The 10,387-nt window shown below is 40.4% G+C and overlaps 1 protein-coding gene across 1 annotated transcript in view; it reads right to left on the bottom strand.

Annotated features, from left to right (window-relative positions):
• Positions 1–746: 746 nt before the first annotated feature.
• Positions 747–10,387, bottom strand: part of CAV1 (caveolin 1) — a 31,750-nt gene continuing 22,109 nt past the window's right edge. The window contains exon 3 of the mRNA XM_080936160.1: positions 747–2,920. Coding sequence (XP_080792286.1) covers positions 2,579–2,920 — 342 coding nt within the window. The 3' untranslated portion in view covers positions 747–2,578. The remainder of the gene's footprint in view (positions 2,921–10,387) is intronic.

Below are 10,387 nucleotides of genomic sequence, written 5' to 3'. Positions count from 1 at the left end.
CTCACTTTTACCAGTCGCCAACTGTGAAAATCTGGGCCAGTTGTTTGACTCTTCGGAGTCACAGCTTCTTAATCTCTATTACTAAAATGATGAGATAGAACAATGCACCGTAGACAGTTCTTAGAAGTGTTCGAAAGAAGGCAGTTGAAGTATACAGATGTGAGACACAGGGGTCATCACAATGTTAACTACTGTGACTTAACTGTCACTACTGTTTACCTGAACTCCGTTCACCTGATAAATTCTTTTTTTATAACTATATTCAAAATGCTAGAAATAAAAAGTAATATAATATTTTAATTAAATGCTCCCTTTCTGTTTTTAATTCAAAATTACCAGCAAACTCCACAAAATAATTAAACGTACCTTGTAAATTTTTAAGTTGTATTATTGTCATGTGTATGAAAATTTTTATGCCTTTAGAAATTGTCATGTTCATAATCTTAATTTAGGAAATTATATTGAGCTTATATTTCAAGTATATTATAAAGCTATGCAGTGCATATTTTAAATATGTAGCACATCTCTTCCCCATTTATTTTGCATATTTCTGATATATAGAAATTTAATTCTGTATGTATTTAGTACCTTATGCATTCATAAACTAATCTTTCCTTTTGTGTCTTTACCCTTTCCTCATATTAAGGTTGTCTTTCTCCACTTCTTATGCCATCAAAATGTGGACGATTTGAAAGACAAAAATGTTTACTACATAAATACAGACACACACACAAAACTGCTTAACTGTTAACCAATTTTATTGTGCAGATTTGAAATCTTTATAGGACATGCAGCATAAAAAAGTGTAAAATATCAGTAAGCATATAAAATTTCAGTAACCTCTTGGATCAGCAATTGACTTGGGTAAGACTGAATATCTAGGAAGATCAGACATGTCTTGGAGCACACAGTTTACAGACTGAATCGTAGAACCATTTCCCAAGTGATTCTCCTTATATAAAGATAAAGGATATCTCTACATTTAAGCAGGTGTACAGTCTAGTACTTTTTCAGTTACGTACACAGTTTAAAAAGTCAAACTGTGGCCATGCCAGTGTCTGTTTTAAATGCGAATAATGGAAGTAGTTAGCAGGTTGGTAAAGTGTCAGCAAAACTGAAGGAGAAAACCAGACAAGCAGAGGTCCAATAAATGTATGAATGTGAAAAACAAAAGCCTATCTGGAATCTTAAAAAATCCCCGAGGGTAGAGCTGTCACATGAGCAGGGGGTACAAGGCTTTCAGGCATCCCAGACAGATAGCTTTCTGGAGACTCAGCTACACAGGTGAAATTCCTCAGTTTGGGTTCAGAAAAAAAATCGAACTTATTCCAGCAAGACGTTACCTCAAGCGTTTGTTACCACCCCTCCCCCATCTTCTCTCTGAACAAAATGTGAATTAGGCCAAAGGCTCTTTGCAGGGGAGAGGTCAAGCTTCACAGCATTAGACTATCACAAGTGCTGCGGAGAACAGGCCGCCTTTGCAACAGGTTTGGCAGCCTCCTTTTTTGACATCCCTCCCTGAAGGCTCACTCATCAGGTAAGAAGGGAGCACAGTGTTGAGCCCTAAACCATCCCAGTTGGTCACTAAACCATCCTGGTAAGGGGTTAGCTTGGAGTCAGGGATGTGTGGTTATTCTTGAAAATAAGCGAAATTGATAGACATGCTGGCCTCATTTGGTTGCTGAGTGTCAGGGAAAGGTAGCTTCTACTTCTGCCAGTCCAGAGAGGACTTAGCCCCATTTGTCTGAGGCAAATCATTTCACTGGGCTAATGGTGACCAGCCTTAACATAGAGACAGATGCTACGTAGCCAAGTATGAATGTCAACTCCAATGGGTTCTGCATCTCAGAGTCAGAAACAGGTACAGGGAACCAGCAAGTAGATTTTGTGTGCTTTGACCTTAGGACAGTGCTGGCTCAGTGCAAGTAGAGTAGTTAGACCCTATTTGAATAGAAACCAGGAGAAATTAGAAGGCACTTAGGTCTTATTAGAGGTATGGCCAATATCCAGGCACACAAAATAACGGATTAAAACGTCAGGGTGAAGAAGACATTGCTGGTATCATGAAGGTGACCGTCTTCAAATAGATGGTGATCACTAGACTCCCACGGGATTGTTAAGAGTGAGGACAATAACCAACTCCTCAGACAGCTGGGATATATTGGTTTAAAACCTGCCTCATGTCCCTACACACATGGCCATAGCCTGAAACTCTTCCCTTTTTATAACATTGTCACCTAGAGCAGGCAGTTGAGGTGATCGTATTCATCCTCTGCCTCCTGGTCCTTCCTATTTTTCCTCAAAGTATCTTTCAACAGTATGTTTATGTTTTAGCCAATGAAACAATGATCCACATATAAAAGAGAGAGCAGGAATGGGGTTTAAACATTCCAGACTGTCAAAAATAGGTGCAGTAGCTCAGAAGAGACAAGTAGTATACATGACAATGGAGAGAAGGGATTCTTTGTTCTTGACCAAGACAAACCATTCATAAATTGCTGCTGTGATAACAACTTGGAATTGGCACCAAAGAAATAGTAAGGGGGGAGGGGAAGCCCTTCCATCCTGGAAATGTCACTCATATCTCTTTCTGCGTGCTGATGCGGATATTGCTGAATATCTTGCCAATGGCTTCAAAGAGTGGATCGCAGAAGGTGTGGACATAGATGGAATAGACTCGGCTGATGCACTGAATCTCAATCAGGAAGCTCTTGATGCACGGGACAACCGCCCAGATGTGCAGGAAGGAGAGGATGGCAAAGTAGATGCCCCAGATGAGCGCCATGGGAATGCCGAAGATGGTGGACAACAGGCGGTAGAACCAATATTTTGTCACAGTGAAGGTGGTGAAGCTGGCCTTCCAGATGCCGTCGAAACTGTGTGTCCCCTCTGGTTCTGCGATCACATCTTCAAAGTCGATCTGAAAGAAAGACGGGGCAGAATGTGAGAGCAGAAGAAAGGGGTGGGGGTGCCACTGAGATGTACGCAACTGTCCTAGATCTGTGCGCCAGCCTGGTGAAAGGCCATTAGCGGTAACCATCAGCCTCTGCCTCCTTGGACTTCACTAGGACCAGGAGTATATGGGTTGTCCTCAGATCTGATTATTCTAGGGTAGGGCTGAAAAGGATTTTAACACACATCCCAGAGGTTTCTTTACTGTCATCAGTTGAGGGCTACTGCTTTCAGGACAAATGAATACATTTTAAAGCAAAACCCAGAAACATGGGTGAGAACACCCAACACTCAGAGGTAAAGAATGTGACCAAAGTTCCTACTGCCTTCAAAGACAATCATAATCTAGTATTAAATACTAGATACATTTAGAATTAGACAAATCCCTTAATGACTTCTGTTAACAGGATTAAGGATCCTTTCAGGGAGTTAAGTCACTATGAGCTGAGGCACGGAGATAACTTTGGGTAAAACAGAGCTTTGGAAATGTATGTGATGGGGAAAGTAATCAAGGTTCATGGGAATGCTGGGAGCCAAGCCTCAGGAGCAAGCTAAAAGAAAACTCAGGAGAGTCACAGGCAGAGGAAACCAGAGTGAACATATCAGAAAGACAGGCTGAGGCCATGGGTGTCGTTTTCTATACAGTGAGAGGCTAGGAAGATGTTCCATCAGGGAAGAGCAGCTACACTCACACAGTTTCTTCAGATCAGTGTCTGAGGTTTCTGTGTGAGTGTGTGTGTGTATTTATGTCTGAGGTGTGTGTGAATGTGTGTTTGAAGGGTGTGTGTATGTGTGTGTGTGATGTGTGTGTTTGAGGGTGTGTGTGTGTGTGCGTGTGTATTTATGTCTGAGGTGTGTGTAAATGTGTGTTTGAGGGGTGTGTGTATGTGTGTGTGTGAATGTATATGTTTGAGGGGTGTGTGTATGAATGTGTGAATGTGTATATTTGAGGGTGTGTGTGTGTGTGTGAGTGTGTGTGTGTGTGAATGTGTATTTATGTCTGAGGTGTGTATGAATGTGTGTTTGAGGGGTGTGTATATGTGTGTGTGTGTGATGTGTGTGTGTGTGAATGTATATGTTTGAGAGGTGTGTGTATGAATGTGTGAATGTGTGTGTTTGAGGGTGTGTGTGTGTGTGTGTGTGTGTGTGTGTGTGTGTGTGTCCTGTACTAAAGGGACAGGAAACCAGCAGGGAGACAGTGTCATAGGCCAAGTGAAGATGGTACAGTCAAGATAAGAAAGTGGTTATTAAAAAAGGAAGGAAGGAAAGAAAGAAAGAAAGAAAGAAGGAGGAAAGGAAGTGAGAAATAAGTAGAAAAATGGTAGAAGAAAAAAGAAACCAAGAAATCAAAGAGAAAATAATTCCAGGACATTATGGCAAGAACCCTTAGGACTTGGTTACTCCAAAGAGAGGAACAGAAAATGACCTTTGAACTCTAGATCGGACTGTTGGGAACAACACGTGTGACATTAGAGCAAGGAGAACAGTAAAGAGAAAAAAACCAAGTTAGCAGGACCTCACCCTAGAATTAGATACATTGAGAATATAGATTTGAGCCATGATCAAGACAAATACCAGTGCTCCCAGAATCATGGATACTTCAAAAGTTTCTTTTAGGAAGTAATCAACGAAAGTTGCAGTCACATAGCATTCACAAGTGCTTCTTTGCATCAGTGACCTGGGGACAGTAGGTTCCAGTCACCGTACAAAAGAAGAGATCCACGGTGACTTTCCAAAGATGCGTATACAGGAATAGGGGGAATCTGAGTGAAAATTCATTCCTTTTGCAAGGACTCACCTACATAGTTACTTCTTAGGCTCTATATAAGCTAAATGAAGCACAAGATTAAATGTAATTATTATCAAGAAGGCAGAATAAAGCAATTGCTCTGTCAGGGGCCCTAGCATAGTTTAAGATGCAGAGAAACTGATGCTGACCAGCTGCAGCCCAGCAGAGCTCAGAGTCTGGGCTAAAACTTGGGTTCCTCACTTCTCCACTGTTGGTGGGGTTGCAAGCTAATACAACCACTCTGGAAATCTGTCTGGCGATACCTCAGAAAATTGGATATAGTACTACCTGAAGACCCAGCTATTCCACTTCTGGGCATATACCCCAGAGACACTTTAATACACAACAAAGACACATGCACCACAATGTTCATAGCAGCTCTATTTATAATAGCCAGAAGCTGGAAGGAACCCAGATGTCCTTCAGAAGATGAATGGATACAAAAATTGTGGTACATATACACAATGGAATACTACTCAGCCACCAGAAACAATGACTTAACCAAATTCTTAAGAAAATGGCTGCATCTAGAGAAGATCATCCTGAGTGAGATAACCCAGTCACAAAAGAACAGACATAATATGCAGTCACTGATAGTGGGATGCTAACCCCAGAGGCTTGCACTCCCCCAGAAACAACTCACAGACTGTATGAAGTCCAAGAAATAAAGAAAAAAAAATATACATATATTCACAAAACAAGAAGACTTTGACTATTTCCATGTTGCGTTTTGTTTTGCATGTACTTTACGCTTATTGCAACTAGTACGTTTTCAATGCATACTGTCAAGCCCTTGAAAAAAATCAAGTACTGACTAAAAAACATATTCACATGGTTTTATGTAAAATTTATTTTAATGTCTGAAAAAACAGTACTGACAAAAATGTATAATTTTAAGCAAAAAATGTTTAAAATCTTTACATTTATCTTTGTTTTGCAAAATAAAGTCGTTTAAAAAAAAAAAAAAAAACTTGGGTTCCTTCAGGCTGCGGCTCAGGGCCAAAGAACTACCTTTGATTTAGCACACCAAAATATCTTCGGAAAAAGTGCATGATGCTTACCAGTCCTAAAGTTTATTTTCTAGAACATTCTGTTTCTTTCTCTATTGCCCAATGTCCTAATTGTATAATATGCAAAATGGTTTAGTTGTAATTTTGTAAGGAATTTACAAGTTAAATGGATTTATTGCATTTTTCCTCAGCACATTTAGAACTAGTTTGTGGTAAATATTTACTTGTGTGTGTGTGTGTGTGTGTTTAACAGATTATAGAAACCAGATAGCTCAGATGCAAGCACAAGAACATAAGTTTGGTCCTCAGAATACACTAAAAAATTAAGAGTAAACAAGCAAGCATGTAAGCAAACAAACAAACCAAAGCCCACACCAGACGTACAGCTCAGCAAGACAGACAGACTCGTCTAATCGGGGAGGTTCAGACTAGTGAGAGAGTTTGTCCTTAATAAAAATAAAAAATAAACACACACACACACAGTAAAAGGTGATGGTGGGGATATAAGGTCTCTGAGTTCTGAGTGCACAACTGTTTGAGTGTGCAAAGTACACAAAGACCCATTGCTTTCATTAAAGGGAAGGCCTTTTACTGATTATCCCAGAAATGACAACATATTGTCCATGTGAACAAGAGGCTGGTTTGAGGCTCAAGTCTGGCTTAAAAGAAGTTGATGGTTTCTTTAATACTGAACTACTTTATGAAAAGTATTTTAAAAACAAAAAATGAACATAGTATTTCACAATTAAAAGACATATTAATACACTTAAAAGCTTGACACCCTTAACTCTTCTGGTAACTAATAATTTCTATAGCATGAACTCAGAGGTAGTGAACAAAGTGTGTGTGTGTATGTGTGTCTGTGTATGCACATGTGTGTGAATATATATGTATGTGTATCTGCATATATGTGCATATATACGTATATGAATATTTATGTAATTAACTCATATTAATGAAGTATATTTAGCATGTGTTTCTATGAAAAAATTTTTTGATAACAATTTCCTTAACTTCACATCTAAAATACTTCTTCAGTAAGCATATTGGAAATTCCTTTTTCTCTTTTTAGGTATGTTGGAAAGTTTCTAGGTAGCTACATTTTCAATGCCTGCCCAAAACAGGTAGTGAGCATAACATTCAATACCCCAGTGGATTTTGAGTGTGTGTTTTTTTCTGTGACCAGATGATGAAAAGAAAACATAAATATATTCAGTCAGTTTCCAATTTAGCAGCACGTGCTCAGTAAGCAACAGAGGTGACAGACTCCTTGATCAGATGAGCAGGGTTTCCAATAGATACGCGAGCGTGATTGGCACAGCTTGTAAAGGCTGTGAATTCAACGCCTAATGCTTGGCTCACGAGGACTAACCTATGTTTGTGCTGCCTTCCTTGAAAGCATCGAGATGCATCTTCTACTCCTTTTGGATGACGAGGGCGTTGAGGGAAGTTAATAAATTGCTCCAGGTCACCCAGACGCTATTGAGCATAGCCGGAAGGTGTCGCGGTTCGGGTGCATGCGCATTTGCTTACGAACCACTGCGAATTCAAACTCTTACAAAAGTCCTGGTGCTTAATCTTTGCTGAGGTACATGGCTGCCCAAAAGCACTCACACTGTGGTTGTTAAAGGCACAGCTCTTGCTAATAGGACCACTTTAAGCCAGGGCATCTGGTAAGGAGGATATTTTTGAGTTTTGGGCACAGATTATTTTTATACTACTCTGAACACTATGTGCTCACACTCCTGGGAATTCAGCCCAGGACTGTCGAGCTAAATGTCGAATATGGAAACTGAGGCAGACAATCTCATGTCCCCAAATGAATCAGAAGGAAAGCTAAAATAGAATGCTAATACCACAGATCCTAAGTGCATGCATAGCCCAAGGCCTCACAATGTTGCCATTTTGTTTTTCCTGTACCTGTTCTATCTCTAGGTACCCATGCATGCTCCTTGCCTTCTAAGATGTTGGCTTGGTGGTATGTCTGCATATGTTTTAGAGAGGTGACTTCATACTGTGATGAACACATTTTTATACTTCAGTCATGGTGAATAAAAATGGAACAGCAGGGCACACTTTCACTTGAAGAAAAGGAGAGCTAGTTAATAGATTCAGGGAAATATAAAGCAAATGATCCTTAAAGAACTGGAGTCCAGTGTAAAGTACAGGAAATAAATGACCACCTTGGTGAGACCAATTCTCTCCTCTTGTCAAATAATAGGCACAGGATGGGAACTTGGGCTTGGGAACCCTCCTGGCCTCTGCCACCATTGCCTGCCATCACCACACACCCCCAGTCAGTCTTGCAGCTGTCCTCTGAGACCAAGAATGACGTCTGGTCCTTTGCTTGAGTTTAAGCATCTTGATCACCAGAGTTCTATCAGGTCTTTTGTCAGACAAGTGATGGCGCCTTTGCCTGCCAGTCTCCTGGAGCTCAGTGTTCGAGCGGAGCATCAGACTGATCAACCTCCCACGAAAACAGCTGCCCTTGAGTCCCCTCTCCCAGGGGGCTTATGCCACTTACCCCTCTTCATTGAAACTGTACCTTGGTAGGCATGGACTTCTGCCCCGCCATTGACTAGATAGATGACCATTCACCTAGTAGAACTAACTGTGCTCAGTTCTGCATTTCTGGCCTCACCAAGAGCAATACTGTATATGCTTACTCAGATTTAGACTGGAGTAGGAATTAGAAATTTGCTTTTCTTAAGAGAATAGATAATATGTTAAAGGCCGTTTGCATGTACACAGGAATAAAAGAAACACAGTCATTTTCTTTTCTCCAAATAGGGACCATTTTTTTTTTTTTTCTGAGTAAGAGACAGTGAAGACAAATTAAATACCTTTGTGGTTTTGTGTACAACATTTTTGTTTTTGGTTTCAGTGGGGAAAGATGTTAGTGAATACTCTGATTGTATTATAAGATATGAAGTATATATTTGTGTGTTATTAGCATAATTAAATGTATATGCAGGACATAATACTAATTAAGCAGCTGCCAAGACATTTACTGAAGACCCATTTGCTGTCTATCCAACTGTTACACAGCTGCCCAAAAGAATCCTAACCACTTAGGTAGTTGAAACTGTCTCCTGATCTCAGAGTAAAGTCATGTTTAGTTCATACCTGGTATTATCGATCATATTAGTATTATTAGTAAATGGTTTGTTGAGAATATACATGTGGCTCAGTTCTGACCGATAAGATTTAAGTGAGTCTGCTGGGCAGGAATTTCAAGAGAGCTTTTCTTTTTAAAGAGTCTTTGTTTACTTTTTATTTATTATTTGTTTATTTGTGTGTGTGTGTGTGTGTGTGTGTGTGTGTTTGTATGTGTGTGTATGTGTGCATGCTAGTGTGTGTACAGATCCTGGAAGAATCCAGGATAGGACTTTTGATCCCCTGAAACTGAACTTGCAGGCAGTTCCAACCACCAAACGTGGGTATCTGAAACCTAATCTGGTTCTCTGTGAGAACGGTGACCATTCTCAAGTTCTAGGTCATCATCCCATCCCCTAGGGAAGCTTTATGTTCCTGAAGGTCATGGTGCTTATGGGGAGAAACCTTTCATCCTGCTTAGAATACTGTGTGCTGATTACAAAAGTGATGTCCTGAATGAGTAAGAGTATACAGGGAATAGAAAAGATGTTCCTCCTGCCATTGACCAGATATGGGGAAAAATGCCAGAAATGCTGACCACTTAGCTCCTCCTGTGAGGTGTGTTCACACCATCAGTGTAAATCACAGCTCTGAGTTTCATTCCTAGAACACGCTTCTCTGTTGCTAGGCACAGTAAGCTTATGTACGTTCAGAAACATGTTCCTTTTCTGGCCTTAACATTTTTTTCCCAAACGGCTAGAAATTCCCACAGATTGCAGCCAAGCTTAATTCAGAAGATGTTTACTTTACATTAATATCAGAATGACAAATTAGCTATGAATGAAGCGGCCCAAGCAGTTTTTCATTTATAGAAATGAAGTTAAAATACAATATCGCCTAAAATGGGTCTCAAGGATTTCTTTCCAGATGTTTAGGTTCTTGCAATACCCACTGCTTGAGATGGTGGCTAGAAGTGATTGTCCTTCAAACATGTTTGGAGGGGGGGAGTCTCTGAAGAATTTACAAAACCCTGTAACGCCTTGGTGTGTGTGCCTTTCTGGCTCTCTCGTTTGCACTGTTGGAAGCTAGCTGCCACCATTGGGTTACCTTCAAAGGGGATGTCATGGGCGAGACCTAGAGGAGGCCCTGGCTATCAGCTCTTGAGAAACCTCAGTCCAGCAGTTTAAGAGGCAAGGATGAGTCACCAACCACGGCGATGAGTCCGGATGAGGCACCTCCCGGATCTTGGCTTTGGGAGGGTATAGCTCTGCCAGATGGACTGCACCTCATGAGAGCCCGAGCAACCTCTTCGCTAAGGCACACCACGCCGCAAGTATACAATGATGGATGTTTGTTGCTATACATTTCTAAATCTGGTGATAATCGGATATGAAGGGTTAGACAATAAATCTGATTCTAAAGCGGGCCTCTTTCATGTTACCCTTTTTTTACTGTATGTCTTTTATATTAGACAACTCAACTTTGATACCTATATTAAACATGTAGAGTGAGTAGATACATAATTTCTAAAAATTTTGTG

Source organism: Micromys minutus (genome assembly GCF_963924665.1).
Source record: "Micromys minutus genome assembly, chromosome: 23".
NCBI classification, from domain to species: Eukaryota; Metazoa; Chordata; class Mammalia; order Rodentia; family Muridae; genus Micromys; species Micromys minutus.
This window is presented reverse-complemented; position numbering and strand designations above follow the sequence as displayed.